Source organism: Oncorhynchus kisutch, linkage group LG27, assembly GCF_002021735.2.
Source record: "Oncorhynchus kisutch isolate 150728-3 linkage group LG27, Okis_V2, whole genome shotgun sequence".
NCBI lineage: Eukaryota > Metazoa > Chordata > Actinopteri > Salmoniformes > Salmonidae > Oncorhynchus > Oncorhynchus kisutch.
This window is the reverse complement of record NC_034200.2, coordinates 32680230-32707940: the sequence shown is the minus strand read 5'-3', so window position 1 is coordinate 32707940 and position 27711 is coordinate 32680230. Positions and strand designations below refer to the sequence as shown.

The window sequence follows — 27711 nt, the reverse complement described above, 5'->3', positions numbered from 1 at the left end:
TATTCCCTCCAGATTTCAGGAATCCTTCAGCAGGGATTTTTGAAAAGCCTGGAAACTTCAGGGGATGTAGCCTTTCTTTTGATATGAGGTGTATGTACTGAATGCTTTCCCTCCTCTATCCTGTTTCACATAGGCTAAATGGAATTTAGTGGAATACAACACTATGCTCTCTTCAGGTGTGATATTTCTTTGTATAAGGACACTCAATACATGATACAGCACATAATACACAAATAGGACCCACACACAATGAATGCCCTCTGTTGTGGTGCCTCATCTTCTAGGAGCTGACACGGGCATATTCCTTATTGTTTTACAATAGGGCTCCGTTTAGTTATTTTCGAGGCTGTTGAAACCTGCTACTGTGAATTTGTGAATAAAAATGGGTTTTTAGCACGTTACCTGAACATGGGTAAATGTTTCAGTGGATGTGCAGGGAATAGTTGATCGTATTAATAATGGGTGGAGAGAGAAGGACTGGGTTTGTCTGTCTGCTGCTATGCCATTTCTTACTCCCTAGTTGTAGACATTGGAAATAGGGACTTCCTTTCTGTATGTAAAGGTAGTCATAAAGATATTGAACGGGATCTAAAGCACTTACAAATTTGTAACATATTGCACGAATTAGAGCATTTTTCAGGACAAAACATAGCATGTGAAATGGATGACGTTGTTCATAATTGTGCATCATTTTCACGCTACCTTCAAAACTACTGGCTGAAATTATACAAAACCTTTTTTATAATTCATCTTTAAGTGGGAATAAATTTATCCTGACTCATTGGTATCTGACGAGATCTGTGTTTTGTTCAATGATGCATGGCCAGTGGTATGTCGCGGAACTGGGAACTGACCTCAGGCCAAGTTCTAGAGAAACGGGGGGGGGGGTTCTGTCCTCCACAACTGATGTCAGATCACCTTCCCCTTTTTTCACACCCAACCTTAACCAGCAATATGACAAAACACTAAAGTCTTAGGTCAGTTGTTAAATGACGATGTAACTATGTGTTGCGTTCTACCCTGTCGGTGGCTGACCTGGGATCAGACTTGGGCTGGTTCCCCTGTCAGCGCTCCAGGAGTGACGTCACCCTGCTTGATATTCATTTACTTGTTGTTGTTGTAATTTTAGCAGATGCTCTTATCCAGAGGGAGTTACAATAGGGAGTGCATACATGTTGGTTATTTTTCGTACTGGTCGCCGTGGGAAACATGAACTCACCACCCTGCCTTTGTAAGCACCATGCTCTACCAGCTGAGCCACACGGGACCATGTTCAATGGCCCAGCATGGGCTGTGTGGAGGAGGGGGTCCTTGACTGGTCCTGACCCCGACAAAACCCCTCTCTTCTGGAGGGAAGCCCTGGGACACAGGCACACACACACGGATAGACACACGCGGATACATACGCGCACACACACACAAAGATAATCGAATGTCAGTTAGGACTGCAATACAGTCTGCACACACACAACATAGCTGAGTAGCCAACGTTTATATTTGCATCTGCTTACACTCAGTTTGAGCTTGAACACAGATCAAACATATTGTCGGAGGAATCTTGCGAACCCATAATCATTCTCGTTAGTGCTTATTTAGTGGACGACTTTATGACTCTGGTGCTGCCTAGCAACCTGACGTTCTCCTTCATATGCATTGCCAGGTTATTGGCTGATTAAATGAATTATTACTCTGTTAGAATGAATTGGCGACCTCCTGAGGTGTCTCCAGAGACGCCAATGTTTAACAGGATGTGCTTCTCATACTAAAGCGGTGTGTGTGATATTTGAATACTAACTGTGGTTAGCGCTGTTGACTGGGTATAGGCCTAGAGATAGTTAGCGGTAGGGATATGTTGGTCGGCTGTGAAGCCATTTGAGCACAGGAGGTTGGTAGCACCTTTTAATTGGGGAAGACAGACTCGTGGTAATGGCTGGAGCGGAATATTTATTTCTGTTCCTGTGTAACTGTAACATCAAACACCATACAGTTTACCTCAAACTGTCACCAAGATGATGGTAAGAGAAAGTAAAGTCAGTCAGGCAGGTTTTTGCCCACCTGTGTGTGAAGAAGCGAGCATTTGCTCAGCACTCGTCTCGGGGTTCAGCGGTGAGGAGGGGTGCCGTGGAGAGGAGGGGTGCCGTGGAGAGGAGGGGTTCTGCCCAGGCATGAAAACCAGTGAGCTCATCCCTCAGCACCGCAGCTTGACTGAAATGATAGAGGACACTTTTGTTTTTGGAGGGAAGGAAGGAGAGTACGTGAGGTGTGCACAGCACCAGACCCAACAGCCCCTGGGGCAGGACAAGAGCACGGAGTACCTGGGTGGCAAAACTGTAGCGAATCGCTTTGCAACAGAAGATTAACTTGAGCGTTTCTTATTGGACACCTTCAGGTAGTCCCTCCGTTTTTGTCCATTCTTCTGTTTTGTTCCTAATGAACACAACCCCGGCTTTTAGCAACAAGGTAATGTCAGTCATACCATATATTTGCATGTACAGTAACGTCACATCTTGTCTTGAGCAAGTTTGCTTGTTTTTCTCCAGAGACCGCTACAGGGTTCCCCTAACTTCTGTGCTGTTTGGAACAGAAATCCCAACTCTTCAGGGAATTTTAGTAAAGAATCTAAGTGTACATACAAGAATTCCCTGTCATCAGTAGTTTTCATACCAGCAGACAGGGATGGAAATTACTTTTCAGACCGGGCTGGTAGAAAATGTGCCCAACTAGCCCGCAGGATAGTGACATTTAGTATTTTGAAATATTGCATGGAACAGATATTCGACCCGGGCTAGTAAAGATTTCAGTCTGGTGGCCAGTGTCCAAAATCCTTCAATTCCATCCCTGCCAAAAGGCTTTCTGTTTTTACACAAATTGCTTTGTTGTAGATGGTAAACAACAACCTGGTGAATATGGCTGCGTTGAACAAGATAAGAAATGCATTATGGCCAACTCTAAGACCTTCCATACAAGCCTTTGAATGTTGTAGCTAATGAACATGCAAACGTTATTGTTGTATTGTAAGCGCTTTAATGGGTTTTAATATCAAAGCTTCATATCTTCCCTTCCGATCTTCTACCTTGGTTTCTAGAGTGCCCTTTGACCCCGGACACCCCAGCTAGCGAGGCGAGGATGTTTACCAGCAACAGCCGCTTGGCCGCCCTGAAGAAGCAGAACGACATTGAGCTGAAGGTCAAACAGGGGGCAGAGAACATGATCCAGATGTACTCCAACGGCTCTTCCAAGGTATGCCCTCTGACCTCTTGCCCTTCAGAAACAGTCATTTTTAGTTTGTGACCTCTGGATCATGTTCATTAGGGCACTTAACTCTACAGAAAATGAAAATGAGCGTGTCCTATTGGTTAATTCCAGGTAGTCCCTCCTTGCAGTCTCTTGTTCACTTGGCCCTTCTTGGAAATAGGTAGGGTTTTTCCAAAGTGTCACAGTATGATGCAACACATATCTGTATTTTGAAAGTTCTATATTTTTGAAAACTTGATTGCTGACATGCAAAACATTTTTGGACTGTATCAACAGTGGAATAATGGAGCAAATACCAAATTATAGTTTTTTTAAGTGGTATTTTATTTTTAAGAGACCACAAAATCCATTATTCAAAATGGTGAGCTCAGTTAGCATCATTATAAATATGGTGTATAGTAGGACTAACCTACAAGATGGTGTCCCTGGAAGTGACACCAGACATGGTATTAACAGACCTAGCTAGTACTCCCTGTGCAGAATCATGTTAAGTATCCCCAGCCATATTAACAGCATTATCAGGCCGTATTTAGCTCTGCACTGGTTGCTAAGGTGTAGAATGCTGATGAATTCAGCTAAAATCATACGGCACTAATACAGTAGGGATATTAACGCTAAAGTGTGGAACGATAGCAACCTCCGTGCTAACTACTAACCACAGCATTTTATGCAAGATGTGGCGTATTAGCTTCGTTCTATTTGCGAAGGTGCCCTTTGCTAAAAAATCAGCCATAGCTGACTCTGTGAGCACGGTATAATATCAAGGTGTGGAATGTTGGCAACCCCCGGTCAGCGCTCCCCTGCTGGAGCGCCTGGAGAAAGTGGCACCATCCTGTGGGAAATGGCATGGCCTGATGATGTCAGCCAGGAAATGCCTGTCAGACTGGAAGCCTTTCCTGCCCTCTACGCCGGCACGGCATAGCATAGTGCGCTCTTCCACCAAAGGAATTCTGGGTGGAGCCGACTAGTTTACTCCACGGGCCAGTGTGTGCGTCAACTCGAGGGTCACCGATAACACAATGACATTCTACTTTCGCCTGCGGTGAATAACTTTTTCCATGCGTTCATTGAAAACTTTTGCTCCACTTAAGGTCATGATTTGACGAGCCCGTGTTCCGATTGGGTAACCCACGCACGCACACACACATTCTGTCTGAAGTATGATGTGGAATTTGTGTCAGGTGTTTTGGGTTATTTTACTTATGAAGAAATGCTGTTTAGATCAGATGTTGATCAATATCACACAGTTCAGTGAGTTACTTTCTGTTATAGATGCCTCAGTGTACCTGTTGGTGATGGTGTGAGTGTTGTATTTATTTTCTGCCCAGGACCGGAAATTGCTAGCGACTGCTCAACAGATGCTCCAGGACAGCAAGACAAAGATTGAGTTCATCAGGATGCAGATCCTCAAAGGCAGCCAGGCCAGCGAGTTGAGCTTCGATAACAACGACGTGATGGGTGAGACACACACACCTGCCTGTGACTCATTCTGGCCGTGGCTTCCTGTCCTGTGTTATCCCCTTTGACACATATGGATACACAAGCACACACAGTGGATTCACTGATCTAGAGATTACCTTCCATCCTAAATATTTACTCATCGTGTGATCCAGATGAGTGATTCTGCGCCTCCTCTTGCTCAGACTGATCCCCTCAAACGCCCTGATAGTCTCTCTAACAAGGTCCTCTTCCTCCAGCCAAGCCCATCATCAGCCCGCTGGACCTGCGGGTAGAGGAGCTGTGTCACCATGCCAGGATAGAGTCAGCCGTGGCCGAGGGCGCCAAGAACGTAATGAAGCTCCTGGGCTCTGGCAAAGTCACGGAGAAGAGGGCACACTCAGAGGTACAGACCACAGCCATAGTTGAGTAGGAGTGCTGATTTATGATCGGGTCCCATAGTCTATATAATTATGATCTAAAAGGCTAAACTGATCCTAGGTCAGCACTCATACCATGGACCCAAAAACAAAAAGTTTTTGAAAGCTATTCCTAAACCCGTAGTCAACTCACTGCTCAACAAACTTATGCCGAAAATGGGAGCAAACACTTTCAAAATGTCTGGGCCTGTTGGACAAACTCTATACAAAATACCCATTCTGTTTGTGAACTAGTTTTTCCTGGACCACATTCTGTAGAACCCGTATGAGAGCAAACACATTTTGAAATGAAAAACAAACAAAATTGTACATTCTGAGTTTTCCCCCATTTAGTGCCAACTGAAGATGCCCCTGTTTTGACCCTTGACCTTGCTGTTCTCCCCAGGCCCAGGCCCGATTCAACGAGTCCAGTCAAAAGCTGGACCTGCTCAAGTACTCCCTGGAGCAGAGGCTGAGTGAGCTGCCCAAGAACCACCCTCGCAGCACCAACATCGTGGAGGAGCTGTCCCTCATGTCCTCGCCCGCCCTCAGCCCGCGCTCCAGCATCATCTCCACCCAGAACCAATACAGCACCGTGGCCAAGCCCGCCGCACTCACAGGTAAAAGGGCTTATATCCCACAGCAGTGGTCATCAGTTGCATGCGGTTAACCTCTGAATGTAGAGCTGAATCTTAACTTGAGATATGCGCCTGTTAATCTTGTCAAGGGAAGATTTGTGCGAAAACTTGGTTTATAAAGATCTGAAGTTCTAGCCTTTTATGTACTGGCATTTTGGGATTTCGGTCCTTAAAGTCTGTAGTTACCAATATATCATGACAATAGTGCTGTAGCGCTGTGCTTAGCCTGGCCTCATAAAATCTATCACTTTATGATAAAACATATCTGGTCTCCCACAGGCACGTTAGATGTCAGGCTCATGGGCTGCCAGGACCTGCTGGAGAACGTTCCGGGTCGTTCCAAAGTCGGTGCTGTGCTGCTGCCTGGCTGGAGCCCCAGCGAGACGCGCTCCTCCTTCATGAGCCGGGGGAATCGCAACCGAGGTGCCAGCGCACGGAACCTCTCCAAGAGTGAAGACCTCTCAAGTGAGTCTCCAAACACCAACAGTCTCTCCTACTAGCCCTCCATCGATAACTTAATCCATTGATAGCTTTTTTGTCACCATCAGAAATCCAGGAATTTACGATGTATAATATTTATACATAGTTGTCTGAAATGGCACCCTGTTCCCTATATAGGGCCCATTTCAGACAGCGCCATATACACACTTTACAAAAGCACATTGGAGAAACCTGAAACCTGTCGAGTGACTGATTACGGCTGCCATCATCCCCTCCGCTTGAGAGCATGAGTTGTAGCAGAACTATAAATATACAGAAAACACAGCACTCTATATGAGGTGTATCCTAAAGGAAGATCATCCTGTTCATTTAAATGTAATGACATTTGAACAACACATGTATGAACTATAATATGTACATTTTTGGCAGGAAATGGTATTAAATCTTTGTTACTCTCCAGATGAAATCAGTGCTGTGCTGAAGCTGGACAATACAGTGGTGGGACAGACCAACTGGAGACCTGTCAGTAACCAGTCCTGGGATCAGAAGTTTACACTGGAGCTGGACAGGGTACGACACAGACACAGTTAACTTATAAGCATATTGCAAACCTCATTATCTGACAGCCAGTTTAATTTTGGTATTTTCTACAACAGTAATTGTTATGAGGAGAAGACTAGTGGATTTCTCAGTTCACTAGACACTAGTTAAATAATCTCCTCCTTGTATTTCACATTGTTGAAGAAAGGTTTCAAATTAAATCACAGTGCACCACGTTAATGTTACCCTATGAATACTTGACTTTGCCTTGTGTGTGTGTGCGCTTGACCTTGTGTGCATTGTTTAACCTGCAGTCTCGTGAGCTGGAGATCTCGGTGTACTGGAGAGACTGGCGCTCGCTGTGTGCTGTCAAGTTCCTGCGACTGGAGGACTTCCTGGACAACCAGCGTCACGGCATGTGTCTCTACCTGGAGCCTCAGGGAACCCTGTTTGCAGAGGTATCCCACCTTGACACTACACCAGGGTTGTGTTCATTAACTGGAACTGTCCAATAAGAAACGCTCATTTTAGTTTTCGGGTGCTAGCGTTTTTAAATGTTTTCCGTGTTTGCCCTAATGAACACCACCCAGTTATCAATACCTTCCTATGATGAAGTTTGCTTGGGTGTCCTGTATGTCTCCTCCAAACTATGGATTTTTGTTCAGGTCACATTTTTCACCCCTGTCATTGAGCGGCGACCCAAACTGCAGAGACAAAAAAAGATCTTCTCAAAGCAGCAAGGTAACTCGTCATTTTCTGAGAAGCAGAATACAAGTTACTTCATACTCAACAAGAGGTCCACAGAAAGAAACTATGTTTTTAATGGAAAATATTAATTACATCTAAATTTGTCTGAGAAATTACATAGTTGCTTTGGTTTTCAGGACACTATTTATTGTCCTCTTTTGGATGGCTTAATTCAGTCTCTTACACTAAATATCGGTAATCAAATAATGGTGAGGTGATGATTTCCACGGTCACCCCCGGTCATAGGTTCTGTAGGGGTGTTGTGAGGACTAGTGTTCCCTGTCCGGCTTTGTGACCACTGTTAAGGAAATTAGTGTGTCACTGACCTATCCTGTGACCCTCCTCAGGGAAGACGTTCCTGCGTGCTCCTCAGATGAACATAAACATTGCCACCTGGGGCCGCCTGGTCAGAAGGGCCTTACCCACAGTCAGCCCACAGGTGGCTGAGACCGGGATCAGCAGTCTGCCAGGATCTCCAACACCCATCAGGTGTGTCTCTGTGTGTGTGTGTATATATATATATATATATATATATATAACAGGCATGAATTCACACGGGCGTTTGTGTGCACATGCACGCAACACACAGTCACAAATGCCAGATACCTTCATAACATCTTCACACATACAGTCTGTAGACTCTCTCATTAAGATGTGGCACCTTTCCTTCCAGTCCCATCAGTGAACCGTTGGTGACCAAGCTGGACTTTGACAAAGAGCCCAAGCACTACCCTGTACCCGCTGGCATCAGAGAACCACTGGCACAGGACAACAAACTGCCCGACAAGGAGGAAGTACAGGTACGGATATGGGGTTACCATGGAGATGCCTGATAGAGGAAGTAGTGCACCTGTAGTCACATATGATAATGGTTATGATAGTGGGAATGGTCATCCCAGCTCAAGCAAATTAAAACATTAAAAAACTGTCAATGGAAACCTGGGTCTTGCTCAATGAAAACGTTTTGAAACTGGGCTGTACTACCTGAATCCGAACAAACTTTTTCCGTTGCAAAACATTTTGTTACAGTGTGCCACACTGAACACAACCACGCTGCCCCATCCTCCTAAAAAGTGTGTTATGCTGTTGCAGGACGCCCTGGCATCGTTTGATTTCCTGAACAAGAGGAACAGCATAGCTGTGAAGTCGTCAGACCTAGACAGACTAGACAAGGTAGCAGAGCAGGAGATCCAGCCTCCAGGCCTGGAGCTCACAGCCATACAGAAGGAGATAAGGTAGAGCTCACTGACGACTACATTGCATTTGAACTGCGCAGAATCACTGATTTACAAATCCTAAATAATTACTCATTATGTGTTCAAGAGCAGCGATTCTTTGACTATCAAATAGGGTGAATATCTGTGACTCAAATGTTGTTTTAACTGTTTGAGGACATTTTTGTAAGAAACTGATGCATTCATGACGTACTTTTTAATAGGTGTTTGTTTTTGTTTGATTGGTTATAATTAATTTATTGGGGGCAGTGTATTGTTCCCAACTTCCATGAGGAAGTGCATGTTTTTACCTCTTAATTGATTGGTTATTTATTTTCTTATTGAAAGCAATAAAAAAAAAAGTTTTACATTTTAGTCATTTAGCAGATGCTCTTATCCAGAACGACTTACAGTAGATGTCCTCTGTGGGAATCAAACCCACAACCCTAGTATGCAAGCACCATGCTCTACCAACTGAGCCACACAGGACACCATTAGTTTGTCTGTATTTTTCCATTGAATATATGATATCTACCTCCATTTCCAGGGAAGAAGAACAATTTCGGTTTAGTCTCAGAGACTTTAAATGTGTTGCAGTCCTTGGTCGTGGTCATTTCGGAAAGGTACGTGGCACACACTCAACCCATTTCACGATCCCAGGGCACTCCAAGAGCTACCGTTCTGTAGGTTTTCACACCAACCCTGTTCCAGGAGAGCTACCCTTCTGTAGGTTTTCACACCAACCCTGTTCCAGGAGAGCTACCCTTCTGTAGGTTTTCACACCAACCCTGTTCCAGGAGAGCTACCCTTCTGTAGGTTTTCACACCGACCCTGTTCCAGGAGAGCTACCGTTCTGTAGGTTTTCACACCAACCCTGTTCCAGGAGAGCTACCCTTCTGTAGGTTTTCACACCAACCCTGTTCCAGGAGAGCTACCCTTCTGTAGGTTTTCACACCAACCCCAGTTGTAACTTCTGACTCATCTTATCGACCAGCTTATTAGAATCAGGTGTGCAAGATTATGGTTGGAGTGAACCTACAGGAGGGAAGCTATCCAGGAACAGGTTTGGAGTGAACCTGCAGGAGGGAAGCTATCCAGGAACAGGGTTGGAGTGAACCTACAGGAGGGTAGCTCTCCAGGAACAGGGTTGGATTGAAAACCTACAGGAGGGTAGCGCTCCTGGTACAGGGTTGGATTGAAAACCTACAGGAGGGTAGCTCTCCAGGAACAGGGTTGGATTGAAAACCTACAGGAGGGTAGCTCTCCAGGAACAGGGTTGGATTGAAAACCTACAGGAGGGTAGCTCTCCAGGAACAGGGTTGGAGTGAACCTACAGGAGGGTAGCTCTCCAGGAACAGGGTTGGAGTGAACCTACAGGAGGGTAGCTCTCCAGGAACAGGGTTGGAGTGAACCTACAGGAAGGGTAGCTCTCCAGGAACAGGGTTGGAGTGAACCTACAGGAGGGTAGCTCTCCAGGAACAGGGTTGGAGTGAACCTACAGGAGGGTAGCTCTCCAGGAACAGGGTTGGAGTGAACCTACAGGAGGGTAGCTCTCCAGGAACAGGGTTGGAGAGCCCTGCTCTTCCCTTTTTCTCAGCCCTTCCGCTCCAGTCCTCGGGGGACAGGGGGGGTCTCTCTCACTTTTTTCTCCATCCCTAGCAAACACAGCTGATTTTAAACTAATTGCTTTCTAAACTGAAGATCATGATTAGTTGATTATTGGAGTCAATCAAAACCCGGAGTACTGAAGTTACTTGTCCCTGTTCTAGAGGTCCTAGGACCCTCCCTAGGTGCATGTTTAGTTTTCCCCTAGTACTACACAACTGATTTTAAAATAACCAACTCATCATCAATCTTTGATTTAGTTTTATCAGCTGTGTAGTGCTAGGTCAAAAAAACAAAACGTGCACTCGGATGTGTGCATGCGCACAGGCCTAAGACTGAGTTTAGGAAACCCTGCTCTAGAGAGAGGTGCTCTTACTGAAAATCTCAACCCAGCCTTCCTAAAATGCCGCCTCCTCTCTTCCCTCCTCTCACAGGTATTGTTAGCCGAGTATAAAAGCACAGGAGAGATGTTCGCCATCAAAGCCCTGAAGAAAGGAGACATTGTGGCTCGTGACGAGGTGGACAGGTAAGGGGCTCAACCAAGGGGCTCAACCAAGGGGCTCAACCAAGGGGCTCAACCTGTGCACTTCAACCAAGATACTGATGTCTTTTGAATTGTTTGTTTGATGAGCTGAACAGTTTACCTTTGTTTAGCCACGTAATTCAATTCAGAGTTGACTACGAGCAAAAAGAAAGTCCATTGATATGGGCGCAATATGTAGCTTTGTACGCAAACTGACCAAATTCACAAAGAAAGGTGAGCTATAGACCTGTCATTCTCATGGAAAGCAAGCCTGGTATGTGGTACGTCCGTTTTATGTCCTTTTAGTGTCATATTTTTTGTGTCTTTTTATTTTCGTTTTGTATACCAGATATTTTTGGTTATTGAAGACATTTCAAGGGGGTTTAGATGGTACAAGGATTCTCTAAAACAGGTCTCTCCGGCCCTGTACCCAGGGTGCTAACCTCCTGTAGGTTTTCAATTCAGCCCTGTACCCAGAGAGCTACCCTCCTGTAGGTTTTCAATCCAACCTAGTTAAAACTAAACTGATGTGGTTTATCAACCAGCTAACTATTATATATCAGCTGCACTAGATTAGGGTTGGAGTGAAAACCTACAGGATGGTAGCTCTCCAGGAACAGGGTTGGAGTGAAAACCTACAGGATGGTAGCTCTCCAGGAACAGGGTTGGAGTGTGAACCTACAGGAGGGTAGCTCTCCAGGAACCGGGTTGGTAAATGCTCTACGCTATACATTGGTTGTTTTGTCAAATAAACTGAAATTAAGTGAAGTCAACCAGACACTGGCAGAACGATTTCTACATATTAATCCTTTAACAGTTGCTGCTGGGAAAGATATTAGCTCAGCTCAGACAAGTTTGGTCTGATTTCCTTTCATTTCAGGAATTGATTTACACATGGATTTTAAGTAGCATTAAATAGATTTTCTTGCCCAGGCATCAGTGGCCTACATCTTTGTCTCTCGGTCTCCCCCCCCCCCAGTCTGATGTGTGAGAAGCGTATATTTGAGGCGGTGAACAGCGTGCGCCACCCGTTCCTGGTCAACCTCTTTGCCTGCTTCCAAACGCAGGAGCACGTGTGCTTCGTCATGGAGTACGCTGCCGGGGGAGACCTGATGATGCACATCCACGCTGACGTCTTCTCCGAGCCCAGGGCCATGTGAGTGACATTTTTTATATTTATATGCTTTAAAGCTGAAATCAATAACAAAGCCCCTCCTGCCCCTGTTTTGCTAAAAAGCTATGGGATGGGGCTTGAGAAATGTAATCACTCAAATTCATAGACCTACCTATACAAGGACTGACCATCCATTATATCAAAATGATAGTTTTAACCATGTTGAGGTTTTATAATGTTTGTTTTACATTTACTTTGTTTTACCCCAATGTTTGTAAAACAATCTTATATTTGGGATATTACAGTTTAACTAAGTTCATGAGGCATATATATGTTTATATGTTATATTCTGGAAGAATCAATCAGTACATATAATTAAATTATAAGTCCAAAAATGGATGGAGCAACTGCAGATTTCCCCTTAAAAAAAAAAGAATGAAACTGCCACGTCTGTTTGTGATATTACAGAAGTTACTGCAAACCACAGTTGTTTTTTCCCCCTCTGACATCATTGCACACGTGATAGAACAGCAGCATATGTACTGCCATTTTTTTTCTTCTACTGCGATGCTCCCCAGCTCTGCTTTGTCAACAAAACAAAAACCTTAATGGCCATGGGGCAGATAGTGGGGCGATTTCCCCTACTGTGAATTTAATCTTTAACGTATTTTTGTCTAGTAGTAATATGAAGGTTCACTTCCTTTGTGAGCACCAAAGTGTTTGTTTCTGTGTCAAGATTATTTTCTGGTGCAATTTGCTTTGAAATAGTATCTGAAGTGCTCAACTCCTATATCCACGGTCTTGTTTTAAGTGATACGCTAAATCATGAAGTGAAAAAAGTCGTTGAATTTTCTCTGTTTTCTTGCTGCAATCCCCTCTTCTTTTTTTTCTCTCTTGTAGATTTTATGCAGCTTGTGTCGTATTGGGATTACAGTTTTTACACGAACATAAGATTGTGTACAGGTAAGAATAGTTCCATTCACTGGGTGAATATATACTCTTATATATATTGATACGGATTCTCATGATTTATTTATTTTTGTTTTACTTTCAGAGATCTGAAGCTTGACAATCTGCTCTTGGACACTGAGGGCTATGTAAAAATAGCTGACTTTGGCCTTTGCAAAGAGGGTAAATAGGACAAAAACCACTCAACCTCAACTTAATGCCATCTCTCACTGTTCCAACACCATTGAATGTCAAATAAATGTATAATATCCTTACCCTGACTCTATATAAGGTATACAGTGCATTTGTATAATATCCTTACCCTGACTCTATATAAGGTATACAGTGCATTTGTATAATATCCTTACCCTGACTCTATATAAGGTATACAGTGCATTTGTATAATATCCTTACCCTGACTCTATATAAGGTATACAGTGCATTTGTATAATATCCTTACCCTGACTCTATATAAGGTATACAGTGCATTTGTATAATATCCTTACCCTGACTCTATATAAGGTATACAGTGCATTTGTATAATATCCTTACCCTGACTCTATATAAGGTATACAGTGCATTTGTATAATATCCTTACCTTGACTCTATATAAGGTATCCAGTGCATTTGTATAATATCCTTACCCTGACTCTATATAAGGTATCCAGTGCATTTGTATAATATCCTTACCCTGACTCTATATAAGGTATCCAGTGCATTTGTATAATATCCTTACCCTGACTCTATATAAGGTATCCAGTGCATTTGTATAATATCCTTACCCTGACTCTATATAAGGTATCCAGTGCATTTGTATAATATCCTTACCCTGACTCTATATAAGGTATCCAGTGCATTTGTATAATATCCTTACCCTGACTCTATATAAGGTATCCAGTGCATTTGTATAATATCCTTACCCTGACTCTATATAAGGTATCCAGTGCATTTGTATAATATCCTTACCCTGACTCTATATAAGGTATCCAGTGCATTTGTATAATATCCTTACCCTGACTCTATATAAGGTATCCAGTGCATTTGTATAATATCCTTACCCTGACTCTATATAAGGTATCCAGTGCATTTGTATAATATCCTTACCCTGACTCTATATAAGGTATCCAGTGCATTTGTATAATATCCTTACCCTGACTCTATATAAGGTATCCAGTGCATTTGTATAATATCCTTACCCTGACTCTATATAAGGTATCCAGTGCATTTGTATAATATCCTTACCCTGACTCTATATAAGGTATCCAGTGCATTTGTATAATATCCTTACCCTGACTCTATATAAGGTATCCAGTGCATTTGTATAATATCCTTACCCTGGCTCTATATAAGGTATCCAGTGCATTTGTATAATATCCTTACCCTGACTCTATATAAGGTATCCAGTGCATTTGTATAATATCCTTACCCTGACTCTATATAAGGTATCCAGTGCATTTGTATAATATCCTTACCCTGACTCTATATAAGGTATCCAGTGCATTTGTATAATATCCTTACCCTGACTCTATATAAGGTATCCAGTGCATTTGTATAATATCCTTACCTTGACTATATATAAGGTATCCAGTGCATTTGTATAATATCCTTACCTTGACTATATATAAGGTATCCAGTGCATTTGTATAATATCCTTACCCTGACTCTATATAAGGTATCCAGTGCATTTGTATAATATCCTTACCCTGACTCTATATAAGGTATCCAGTGCATTTGTATAATATCCTTACCCTGACTCTATATAAGGTATCCAGTGCATTTGTATAATATCCTTACCCTGACTCTATATAAGGTATCCAGTGCATTTGTATAATATCCTTACCCTGACTCTATATAAGGTATCCAGTGCATTTGTATAATATCCTTACCCTGACTCTATATAAGGTATCCAGTGCATTTGTATAATATCCTTACCCTGACTATATATAAGGTATACAGTGCATTTGTATAATATCCTTACCCTGACTCTATATAAGGTATCCAGTGCATTTGTATAATATCCTTACCCTGACTCTATATAAGGTATCCAGTGCATTTGTATAATATCCTTACCCTGACTCTATATAAGGTATCCAGTGCATTTGTATAATATCCTTACCCTGACTCTATATAAGGTATCCAGTGCATTTGTATAATATCCTTACCCTGACTCTATATAAGGTATCCAGTGCATTTGTATAATATCCTTACCCTGACTCTATATAAGGTATCCAGTGCATTTGTATAATATCCTTACCCTGACTCTATATAAGGTATCCAGTGCATTTGTATAATATCCTTACCCTGACTCTATATAAGGTATCCAGTGCATTTGTATAATATCCTTACCCTGACTCTATATAAGGTATCCAGTGCATTTGTATAATATCCTTACCTTGACTATATATAAGGTATCCAGTGCATTTGTATAATATCCTTACCTTGACTCTATATAAGGTATCCAGTGCATTTGTATAATATCCTTACCCTGACTCTATATAAGGTATCCAGTGCATTTGTATAATATCCTTACCTTGACTCTATATAAGGTATCCAGTGCATTTGTATAATATCCTTACCCTGACTCTATATAAGGTATCCAGTGCATTTGTATAAAGCCTTACCCTGACTCTATATAAGGTATCCAGTGCATTTGTATAATATCCTTACCCTGACTATATATAAGGTATACAGTGCATTTGTATAATATCCTTACCCTGACTCTATATAAGGTATCCAGTGCATTTGTATAATATCCTTACCCTGACTCTATATAAGGTATCCAGTGCATTTGTATAATATCCTTACCCTGACTCTATATAAGGTATCCAGTGCATTTGTATAATATCCTTACCCTGACTCTATATAAGGTATCCAGTGCATTTGTATAATATCCTTACCCTGACTCTATATAAGGTATCCAGTGCATTTGTATAATATCCTTACCCTGACTCTATATAAGGTATCCAGTGCATTTGTATAATATCCTTACCCTGACTCTATATAAGGTATCCAGTGCATTTGTATAATATCCTTACCTTGACTCTATATAAGGTATCCAGTGCATTTGTATAATATCCTTACCTTGACTCTATATAAGGTATCCAGTGCATTTGTATAATATCCTTACCCTGACTCTATATAAGGTATCCAGTGCATTTGTATAATATCCTTACCCTGACTCTATATAAGGTATCCAGTGCATTTGTATAATATCCTTACCCTGACTCTATATAAGGTATCCAGTGCATTTGTATAATATCCTTACCCTGACTATATATAAGGTATACAGTGCATTTGTATAATATCCTTACCCTGACTCTATATAAGGTATCCAGTGCATTTGTATAATATCCTTACCCTGACTCTATATAAGGTATCCAGTGCATTTGTATAATATCCTTACCCTGACTCTATATAAGGTATCCAGTGCATTTGTATAATATCCTTACCCTGACTCTATATAAGGTATCCAGTGCATTTGTATAATATCCTTACCCTGACTCTATATAAGGTATCCAGTGCATTTGTATAATATCCTTACCCTGACTCTATATAAGGTATCCAGTGCATTTGTATAATATCCTTACCTTGACTCTATATAAGGTATCCAGTGCATTTGTATAATATCCTTACCTTGACTATATATAAGGTATCCAGTGCATTTGTATAATATCCTTACCCTGACTCTATATAAGGTATCCAGTGCATTTGTATAATATCCTTACCCTGACTCTATATAAGGTATCCAGTGCATTTGTATAATATCCTTACCCTGACTCTATATAAGGTATCCAGTGCATTTGTATAATATCCTTACCCTGACTCTATATAAGGTATCCAGTGCATTTGTATAATATCCTTACCCTGACTCTATATAAGGTATCCAGTGCATTTGTATAATATCCTTACCCTGACTCTATATAAGGTATCCAGTGCATTTGTATAATATCCTTACCTTGACTATATATAAGGTATCCAGTGCATTTGTATAATATCCTTACCTTGACTCTATATAAGGTATCCAGTGCATTTGTATAATATCCTTACCCTGACTCTATATAAGGTATCCAGTGCATTTGTATAATATCCTTACCTTGACTCTATATAAGGTATCCAGTGCATTTGTATAATATCCTTACCCTGACTCTATATAAGGTATCCAGTGCATTTGTATAATATCCTTACCCTGACTCTATATAAGGTATCCAGTGCATTTGTATAATATCCTTACCCTGACTATATATAAGGTATACAGTGCATTTGTATAATATCCTTACCCTGACTCTATATACGGTATCCAGTGCATTTGTATAATATCCTTACCCTGACTCTATATAAGGTATCCAGTGCATTTGTATAATATCCTTACCCTGACTCTATATAAGGTATCCAGTGCATTTGTATAATATCCTTACCCTGACTCTATATAAGGTATCCAGTGCATTTGTATAATATCCTTACCCTGACTCTATATAAGGTATACAGTGCATTTGTATAATATCCTTACCCTGACTATATATAAGGTATCCAGTGCATTTGTATAATATCCTTACCCTGACTCTATATAAGGTATCCAGTGCATTTGTATAATATCCTTACCCTGACTCTATATAAGGTATCCAGTGCATTTGTATAATATCCTTACCCTGACTCTATATAAGGTATCCAGTGCATTCAGAAAGTATTCAGACCCCTTGACTTGATCCACATTTTGTTACGTTACAGGCATATTTTTAAATGTATTAAATAAAGGTCCTCATCAATATAAGCACAAAACCCCATAATGACAAAGCAAAAGCAGGTTTTTAGAAGATTTAACAAATGTATTAAAAATTAAAAACATTTTATTTACGTAAGTATACAGACCCTTTGCTATGAGACTCGAAATTGAGTTCAGGTGCATTCTGTTTCCATTGGTCATCCTGAGCTCTTTCTACAATTTGATTTGGAGTCTGAGGGTAAATTCAATTGATTGGACATGATTTGGGAAGGCACGCACCAGTCTATATAAGGTCCCACAGTTGGCAGTGCATGTCAGAGCATAAACCAAGCCATGAGGTCAAAGGAATTGTCCCTAGAGCTCCGAGACAGAATTGTGTCGCACCGATCTGGGGAAGGGTACCAAAACATTTCTGCAGCAAGAACACAGTGGCCTCCATCATTCTTAAATCGAAGAGGTTTGGAACCACCAAGACTTCCTAGAGCTGGCCGCCCAGCCAAACTGAGCAATCGGGGGAGAAGGGCCTTGGTCAGGGAGGTGACCAAGAACCCGATGTTCATCTCACAGAGCTCCAGAGTTCCTCTGTGGAGATGGGAGAACCTTCCAGAAGGACAACCATCTCTGTAGCACTCCACCAATCAGGCCTTTATGGCAGAGTGGCCACTCCTCAGTAAACGGCACATGACAGCCCTCTTGGATTTTGCCAAAAGGCACCTAAAGGACTCTGACCTGATGAAACCAAGGTTAAACTCTTTGGCCTGAATGCCAAGTGTCGTGTCTTGAGGAAACCTGGCACCATCCCTACGGTGAATCATGGTGGCAGCAGCATCATGCTGTGGGTATGTTTTTCAGTGGCAGGGAGACTAGTCAGGAAAGATGATCGGAGAAAAGTACAGAGAAATACTTGATGAAAACCTGCTCCAGAGCACTCAGGACCTCTGACTAAGGCTCACCTTCCAACAGGACAACGACCCTAAGCACACAGCCAAGACAACGCAGTAGTGGCTTTGGGACACGTTTTTGAATGTCCTTGAGTGGCCCAGCCTGAGCATGGACTTACACCTGATCTAACATCTCTGGAGAGACCTGAAAATAGCTGTGCAGCAATGCTCCCCATCCAACCTGACAGAGTTTGAGAGGATCTGCAGAGAAGAATTGGAGAAACATGAATCATCATACCCAAGAAGAATCGAGGCTGAAATCGCTGCCAAAGATGCTTCAACAAAGTACCTAATTTAAAGGGTCTGAATACTTAAAGAAATGTGATATTTCCGGGTTTTTTGTTACCATTTTTTTTTTACTTTGTTGCTTTGTCATTTTGGGGTACTATGTGTAGGTTGAGGGGGAAAAACTATTTAACCCATTTCAGTAAAGGGCTGTAACATAACAAAATGTGGAAAGAGTCAAGGGGTCTAAATACCTTCTGAATGCACAATATGCTGATCTGAAACGTATGTGGGTGTCAGATTTCCATGTCTGGGTGGACGGTAAAGTCTCCATACATGTATCATGGTTATGTGTATTCTGGCAGGAATGGGGTTCAGGGACCGCACCAGCACGTTTTGTGGTACTCCTGAGTTCCTGGCCCCAGAGGTTCTGACGGAGACATCATACACACGTGCTGTGGACTGGTGGGGTCTGGGGGTCCTCGTCTTTGAGATGCTGGTTGGAGAGGTTAGTGGTTCTCACCTGTCATATGGATGCATACCTACTCAATACTATGGCTCTTAAAGCTGGCCAATATTTGGTCAACTCCAAAATATATATACAGTACCAGTCAAAAGTTTTAGAACACCTACTCAATCCAGAGTTTTTCTTTATTTTTACTATTTTCTTCATTGTAGAATAATAGTGAAGACATCAAAACTATGAAATTACACATGGAATATTTTAGATTCTTCAAAGTAGCCACCCTTTGCCTTGACAGCTTTGCACACTCTTGGCATTCTCTCAACCAGCTTCATGAGGTTGTCACCTGGAATGCATTTCAATTAACAGGTGTGCTTTGTCAAAGTTAATTTGTGGAATTTCTTTCCTTCTTAATGCGTTTGAGCCAATCAGTTGTGTTGTGACAAGGTAGGGGTGGTATACCGATTATAGCCCTATTTGGTAAAATACCAAGTCCATGTTATGGCAAGAACAGCTCAAATTAACAAAGCGAAAAGATAGTCAGCCCATCATTACTTTAAGACATGAAGGTCAGTCAATCGCAAAAACTATCAGGCGCTATGATGAAACTGGCTCTCATAAGGACTGCCACAGGAAAGGAATACTCAGTTACCTCTGCTGCAGAGGATACGTTCATTAGAGTTAACTGCACATCAGATTGCAGCCCAAATAAATGCTTCGCAGAGTTCAAGGAACAGATACATCTCAACATCAAGTGTTCAGAGGAGACTGTGTTAATTTGGTTTTTTATTTTTTATTTAACTAGGCAAGTCAGTTAAGAACAAATTCTTATTTACAATGACTGCCTAACCCGGACGCAGGGCCAATTTATGCGCTGCCCTATGGGACTCCTGATCACGGTCGGTTGTGATACAGCCCTGGATCGAACTAGGGTCTGTAGTGACGCCTCTTGCACTGAGATGCAGTGCCTTAGACCGCTGCACCAATCGGGAGCCCCATCAGGCTTTCATGGTTGAATTGCTCGAAAGAAATCACTACTAAAGGACACTAATAATAAGAAGAGACTTGCTTGGGCCAAGAATCATGAGCAATGGACATTAGACTGGTGGAAATATGTCCTTTGGTCTGATGAGTCCAAATTTGAGATTTTTGGTTCCGACTGTCGTGTCTTTGTGAGAACCAGAGTAGGTGAAAGGATGAACTCTGCATGTGTGGTTCCCACCGTGAAGCATGGAGGAGGAGGCGTGTTGGTGCTTTGCTGGTGACACGTCAGTGATTTATTTAGAATTCAAGGCACTCTTAACCAGCATGGCTACCACAGCATTCTGCAGTGATAGTCCCCCTAAGCACAAACCAGATGGGATATCATTTGTTTTTCAACAGGACAATGACCCAACACACCTCCAGGCTGTGTAAGGGCTATTTGACCAAGAAGGAGAGTAATGGAGTGCTGCATCATATGACCTGGCCTCCACAATCACCCTGACCTCAACCCAATTGAGTTTTGGGATGAGTTGGACCGCAGAGTGAAGGAAAAGCAGCCAACAAGTGCTCAGCATATGTGGGAACTCCTTCAAGACTGTTGGAAAAGCATTCCTCATTAAGCTGATTGAGAGAATGCCAAGAATGTGCAAAGCTGTCATCAAGGCAAAGGGTGGCTACTTTGAAGAATATAAAATAGTGTTTTTGGTTACTACATGATTCCATATGTGTTATTTCATAGTTTATTATTCCACAATGTAGAAAATGAAGAAGCCCTTGAAATGAGTAGGTGTCCAAACTTTTGACTGATAATGTGTATTATATTGTTTTTACATTTTTAGAATTGAATTTTCAAGATGATAATGGCAAAAAAAACTATCACAAAACTACAATTGTCATGACTATTCTAACATTAAATACAGTTGAAGTCGGAAGTTTACATACACCATAGCCAAATACATTTAAACTCACTTTTTCACAATTCCTGACATTGAAACCTAGTAAAAATTCCCTGTCTTAGGTCAGTTAGGATTGCCACTTTTTATTTTCAGAATGTGAAATGTCAGAATAATAGTAAAGTGATTTATTTCAGCTTTTATTTCTTTCATCACATTCCCAGTGGGTCAGAAGTTTACATACACTCAATTAGTATTTGGTAGCATTGCCTTTAAATTATTTAGCTTGGGTCAAACGTTTCAGGTAGCCTTCCACAAGCTTCCCACAATAAGTTGGGTGAATTTTGGCCCATTCCTCCTGACACAGCTGGTGTAACTGAGTCAGGTTTGTAGGCCTCCTTGCTCGCACAGACTATTTCAGTTCTGCCCACAAATGTTCTATAGGATTGAGGTCAGGTCTGTGTGATGACCACTCCAATATCTTGACTTTGTTGTCCTTAAGCCATTTTGCCACCACTTTGGAAGTATGCTTGGGGTCATTGTCCATTTAGAAGACCCATTTTTGACCAAGCTTTAATTTCCTGAATGATGTCTTGAGATGTTGCTTCAATATATCCACATACTTTTCCTGCCTCATGATGCCATCTATTTAGTGAAGTACACCAGTTCCTCCTACAGCAAAGCACCCCCACAACATGTTGCTGCCACACCCGTGTTTCACGGTTGGGATAGTGTTCTTCGGCTTGCAAGCGTTCCCCTTTTTCCTCCAAACATAACGATGGTCATTATGGCCTAACAGTTATATTTTTGTTTCATCAGACCAGAGGACATTTCTCCAAAAAGTACGATCTTTGTCCCCATGTGCAGTTGCAAACTGTAGTCTGGCTTTTTTATGGTGGTTTTGGAGCAGTGGATTCTTCCTTGCTAAGCGGCCTTTCAGGTTAAGTTGATATAGGACTCGTTTTACTGTGGTTATAGATACTTTTGTACCTGTTTCCTCCATCTTCACAAGGTCCTTTGCTGTTGTTCTGGGATTGATTTGCACTTTTCACACCAAAGTGTGTTAATCTCTTGGAGACAGAATGCGTCTCCTTCCTGAGCGGTATGATGGCTGCGTAGTCCTGTGGTGTTTATACTTGCATACTATTGTTTATACAGATGAATGTGGTACCTTCAGGCATTTGGAAATTGCTCCCAAGGATGAACCAGACTTGCGGAGTTCTACAATTGTTTTTGTCTTGGCTGATTTCGTTAGATTTTTTTCCCATGATGTCAAGCAAGGAGGCACTGAGTTTGAAGGTAGGCCTTGAAATACATGGACTCAAATGATGTCAATTAGCCGCTCAGAAGCTTCTAAAGCATTAACATAATTTTCTGGAATTTTCCAAGCTGTTTAAAGGCACTTGGTGTATGTAAACCTCTGACCCACTGGAATTGTGATACAGTGAAATAATCTGTCTGTAAACAATTGTTAGAAAAATTACTTGTGTCACGCATAAAGTAGATGTCCTAACCGACTTGCCAAAACTATAGTTTGTTAACAAGGAATTTGTGGAGTGATTGAAGTGGAAAAACAAGTTTTAATGACTCCAACCTAAGTGTATGTAAACTTCTGACTTCAACTGTACATACAGTGGGGCAAAAAAGTATTTAGTCAGCCACCAATTGTGCATGTTCTCCCACTTAAAAAGATGAGAAGCCTGTAATTTTCATCATAGGTTCACTTCAACTATGACAGACAAAATGAGAAAAAAAAATCCAGAAAATCACATTGTAGAATTTTTTAAATGAATTTATTAGCAAATTATGTTGGAAAATAAGTATTTGGTCAATAACAAAAGTTTATCTCAATACTCTTTGTTGGCAATGACAGAGGTCAAACGTTTTCTGTAACTCTTCACAAGTTTTTCACACACTGTTGCTGGTATTTTGGCCCATTCCTCCATGCAGATCTCCTCTAGAGCAGTGATGTTTTGGGGCTGTTGCTGGGCAACACGGACTTTCAACTCCCTCCAAAGATTTTCTATGGTGTTGAGACTGGCTAGGCCACTCCAGGACCTTGAAATGCTTCTTACGAAGCCACTCCTTCGTTGCCCGGGCGGTGTGTTTGGGATCATTGTCATGCTGAAAGACCCAGCCACTTCATCTTCAATGCCCTTGCTGATAGGACGTTTTCACTCAAAATCTCACGATACATGGCCCCATTCATTCTTTCCTTTACACGGATCAGTCGTCCTGGTCCCTTTGCAGAAAAACAGCCCCAAAGCATGATGTTTCCACCCCCATGCTTCACAGTAGGTATGATGTTCTTTGGATGCAACTCGGCATTCTTTGTCCTCCAAACATGACGAGTTGAGTTTTTACCAAAAAGTTATTTTGGTTTCATCTGACAATATGACATTCTCCCAATCTTCTCCTGGATCATCCAAATGCTCTCTAGCAAACTTCAGACGGGCCTGGACATGTACTGGCTTAAGCAGGGGGACACGTCTGGCACTGCAGGATTTGAGTCCCTGGCGGCGTAGTGGGTTACTGATGGTAGGCTTTGTTACTTTGGTCCCAGCTCTCTGCAGGTCATTCACTAGGTCCCCCCGTGTGGTTCTGGGATTTTTGCTCACCGTTCTTGTGATCATTTTGACTCCACGGGGTGAGATCTTGCGTGGAGCCCCAGATCGAGGGAGATTATCAGTGGTCTTGTATGTCTTCCATTTCCTAATAATTGCTCCCACAGTTGATTTCTTCAAACCAAGCTGCTTACCTATTGCAGATTCAGTCTTCCCAGCCTGGTGCAGGTCTACAAATTTGTTTCTGGTGTCCTTTGACAGCTCTTTGGTCTTGGCCATAGTGGAGTTTGGAGTGTGACTGTTTGAGGTTGTGGACAGGTGTCTTTAATACTGATAACAAGTTCAAACAGGTGCCATTAATACAGGTAACGAGTGGAGGACAGAGGCGCCTCTTAAAGAAGAAGTTACAGGTCTGTGAGAGCCAGAAATATTGCTTGTTTGTAGGTGACCAAATACTTATTTTCCACCATAATTTGCAAATAAATTCACACTGATTTTCTGGATTTTTTTCCTCTTTTTTGTCTGTCATAGTTGAAGTGTACCTATGATGAACATTACAGGCCTCTCTCATCTTTTTAAGTGGGAGAACTTGCACAATTGGTGGCTGACTAAATACTTTCTTTGTCCCATTGTAGCTGACCTGGTCAGTACTTGTCCATATAAAAGAAAATAGCATTTTCAATCATTGACTGTATGTGCAAAAATCTGTGTTTTTTCCCCCGTCCCAGTCTCCATTCCCTGGGGACGATGAGGAGGAGGTGTTTGACAGCATCGTCAACGATGAAGTCCGCTACCCAAGGTTCCTCTCAACAGAGGCCATCTCCATCATGAGAAGGGTGGGTTCTGGTGAAGTTCTACTTACTACTAACTTCAAATGGTGCAGTCACCTCAGATTGACCTTTACACAACACCTCAAATGACTGCTATCAGCTGTCAAAAGTGTGAACTGAGAAGAAACAAAAGACAATGGTGTTATTGAAACACAGCTTTAATGTTTACTCTGCTTTGTTATGGTCTTTTTGTTTGTAGCTTTTGAGGAGGAGTCCAGAAAGACGTCTTGGGGCAGGAGAACGAGACGCAGAAGAAGTAAAGAAACATCTGTTCTTCAGAGTAAGTTGAAAGTGGTTTTTATTTCAATTGTATATATTTGATCTGTTTTGATATTGTAAACCAAAACAGCCTTGATTACAGGTAATGTGGACTGTGTCTACTTATCTTGGTTGTCATCAGCTTTTTTTCCTCACAAGGTAGACGATTCAATACATGTCTGTCATGATAGTTGACCTAAGTTCCCTCTTTCATAAATGTTCTCCTTCCTTTCTCCCCCCAGAATATGGATTGGAACGGACTACTGTCCAAGAAGGTGAAGCCTCCGTTTGTGCCGACCATCCAGAACTCCAACGACGTCAGCAACTTCGACAACGAATTTACCTCAGAAGCACCCATCCTGACCCCGCCCAGAGAACCCAGGGCGCTCAGCAAGAATGAGCAGGACATGTTCTCAGACTTTGACTACATCGCAGACTGGTGTTAGCCCCCCTTCTCCCTCCTCCTAACACGTTGAACAAACACACACAGTGAACCAAACAACACAGCGCTGACTGACTGTAGCTCACATTTGAAAAAAAGGCTTTTTTCCAAACAAATGTTGAGGGAGGCGAAACATCGCTCTTCCAGCCTTCGGGCGCACTCTGTGTCATTGAAAGACCCCCTCGACTCCACAACCCAGCACCCTTTTTTATTTTTTAACAAAAGGAATAACTTTTTTTTTAACAAGAAGAGATTATATTTTGCTTTTCTTCTGAGAATTTTGAGAGAAGAGGGAGGAGGAGGCCTCCAGCGCATGTTGTCTATTGTCTGACCACTGAGGTTTTCATATGAACTATGTCAAAGGAAACACCGGCAACATCATGTTATTCATAGTCAGTCTTTTATTTTTTATCATGTACAGAATATTATTCATCCGTATTAACGAGTCATTTCTCAAGCCATAACTAAATGACTTCTCTCTGTAAGGTCTGCCATATTGTATTATAAGTGTTTTAAGCATTTATCACTGACCTCTCACGTGAGGTTAAAGACGACACATCTTGACTACTACTGCCTTTTGACTTGAAAGCCAAAGTAAGGGCTCCCTTTTAACTGATCCTTGTCATCTCCCCCACCCACACTTATTTGTCACATGCTTTGTAAACAACCGGTGTGGACTAACAGTGAAATGCTTAGTTACGGGCCTAGTTACGGGCCCTTTGCAACAATGCAGGGAGAACCCTCCCACCGTTTTTAAAGAATGCCTTCCTGTTTCTGCTAGCAAAGCTAAGAGCTGGCTCACTCTCAAAGAATAGAGTGCAGAAATGTTTTATTTTAAAACAGATGATCATTAGACTAAGCAGTGCACCCAGTGTTAGCCCTCAAGGTACTGCAACTATCCCGCATTTACTAGCATACAGGGCCGTGTTTCACTATGTAATGCTATAAGGATGTTGGAGGGAAAATAATTAAGTAGTAGAGCAAAGTTCTAGAGACAACGGCGACTGCCGCTTTAAACATTGTCATTTGTAAGGTGCACACAATATGGAGACTTGTCCGACATGGCTCCCTCTGGCGGGTTCCTAGCACCATTAAGCATATGAATGAAGTGTCTCAGAGGAGAAGTGCTGATTTAGGATCAGTTATGCCTTTTAGATCACAATGAAAAGGATTACATGAACAGGGGAACCTGATCCTGGATCAGCACTCGTACTGAGCGCTATACAGCCCCAGATTTAGTTATTGGGGGATAACAATGCATTCAGCTAGCAATGTTGTGCTCTTGTGGATAGAATCAATTATTATAGCATTTCTAACAGAGTGGGTCAGTCCCATTATAATTCAATTTGATGTATAAAATCTGTTGAACTTCCATTCGCTACCTGAATTAACTGATTTGAAATGGAATTGATTCCAACCTCGATACCTCAATTATTTTAACTGAAAATACCAGAGCCTGCAATGATTAGAGTTGGTCAAATGGTGGATCTGAAGTGACTGATACAGCTGATTACCAAAACTCATCCATTCAGTCCTGACAGTGGGACTATGGAAACAGTAATGGATGTATGATCAAACTAATGTGTAGGGTGAAGTTGCCTCCAGGTTAGGAGGATTGGGGAAGCTGGTCCTAGATCTTTACCCAGGAGCTTAAACTTAGTACCAGTTTGTGCAGACTATGTAAATGAATCACTACAGGGGAGGGCATATATGTATATACACACAATTAAGCTGATAGCACTATCAATAGGTATTTTTTTATGATCTATGTTTAGTGTAATTATGAAAATAGATTGTACAAAGTTATTTGTCCCAGTGTTTGAATGGCCGCTCGTCTGTTTTTGCAACACGCTCAAGCTTTTTTGAATGGTACACCACATTGAAGTTACATGACTGTTGGCCCTGGTGTAAAGAAGCATTTTGCTTGTTGGGGTTTGTCGCCTATCATGAATGCACAAATTAAATGTTTTTAATAGTTGTGCTACCTTTGCATATTGTATTCTATTGGCGTGAGCACATCACTTTCAAGCCCATGTTATGTCCTGGTCTCTTTGCTTTGAGAATCTCTTCCATGGTGTGAAGAGCAACATGCCCAATAGAACTGTCCATGAACATACTACAGCAGTCCACTGTTCATCCATGACCCAGAGTGCATCTTACTGAAGTCAGCAAGGAGTGACCTGGCTTTGAGGTAAGTGGATAACGAAAACATTTTCTCATGTAGAAGGATCAAAACCTCGAAGTATAGTAAAGAGACTAATTTACCTTTAATTAAGGTGAAGCATTGAGCACAAGTTCCCCTTGTTAAGCTACAGCATAACATTGCAAATAAACTAAGCAGCAACAAAAAACTTCCCTTTTTCAGGACCCTGTCTTTAAAAGATAATTTGTAAAGGGTTTAAACACTGTTTTCCCTTGCTTGTTCAATGTACCTGTGGAACAGTCGTTAAGACGCTTACAGACGGTAGACAATTAAGGTCACAGTTATGCCTCTTTAGTGTCTTAAAATG

The 27711-nt window shown here is 41.8% G+C and overlaps 1 protein-coding gene across 1 annotated transcript in view; it reads left to right on the top strand.

The window, feature by feature from the left end:
- The window catches only part of LOC109871794 (serine/threonine-protein kinase N2), a 44523-nt gene extending 17338 nt beyond the window's left edge, over positions 1-27185 (top strand). The window contains exons 3-22 of the mRNA XM_020462799.2: positions 3086-3240; positions 4584-4713; positions 4953-5098; positions 5518-5731; positions 6029-6214; positions 6651-6760; positions 7045-7188; positions 7396-7471; positions 7825-7966; positions 8151-8277; positions 8570-8712; positions 9239-9314; positions 10731-10822; positions 11799-11975; positions 12834-12896; positions 12988-13064; positions 19133-19275; positions 24400-24507; positions 24701-24781; positions 25002-27185. Coding sequence (XP_020318388.2) covers positions 3086-3240; positions 4584-4713; positions 4953-5098; positions 5518-5731; positions 6029-6214; positions 6651-6760; positions 7045-7188; positions 7396-7471; positions 7825-7966; positions 8151-8277; positions 8570-8712; positions 9239-9314; positions 10731-10822; positions 11799-11975; positions 12834-12896; positions 12988-13064; positions 19133-19275; positions 24400-24507; positions 24701-24781; positions 25002-25205 — 2594 coding nt within the window. The 3' untranslated portion in view covers positions 25206-27185. The remainder of the gene's footprint in view (positions 1-3085; positions 3241-4583; positions 4714-4952; positions 5099-5517; positions 5732-6028; positions 6215-6650; positions 6761-7044; positions 7189-7395; positions 7472-7824; positions 7967-8150; positions 8278-8569; positions 8713-9238; positions 9315-10730; positions 10823-11798; positions 11976-12833; positions 12897-12987; positions 13065-19132; positions 19276-24399; positions 24508-24700; positions 24782-25001) is intronic.
- Positions 27186-27711: the final 526 nt, after the last annotated feature.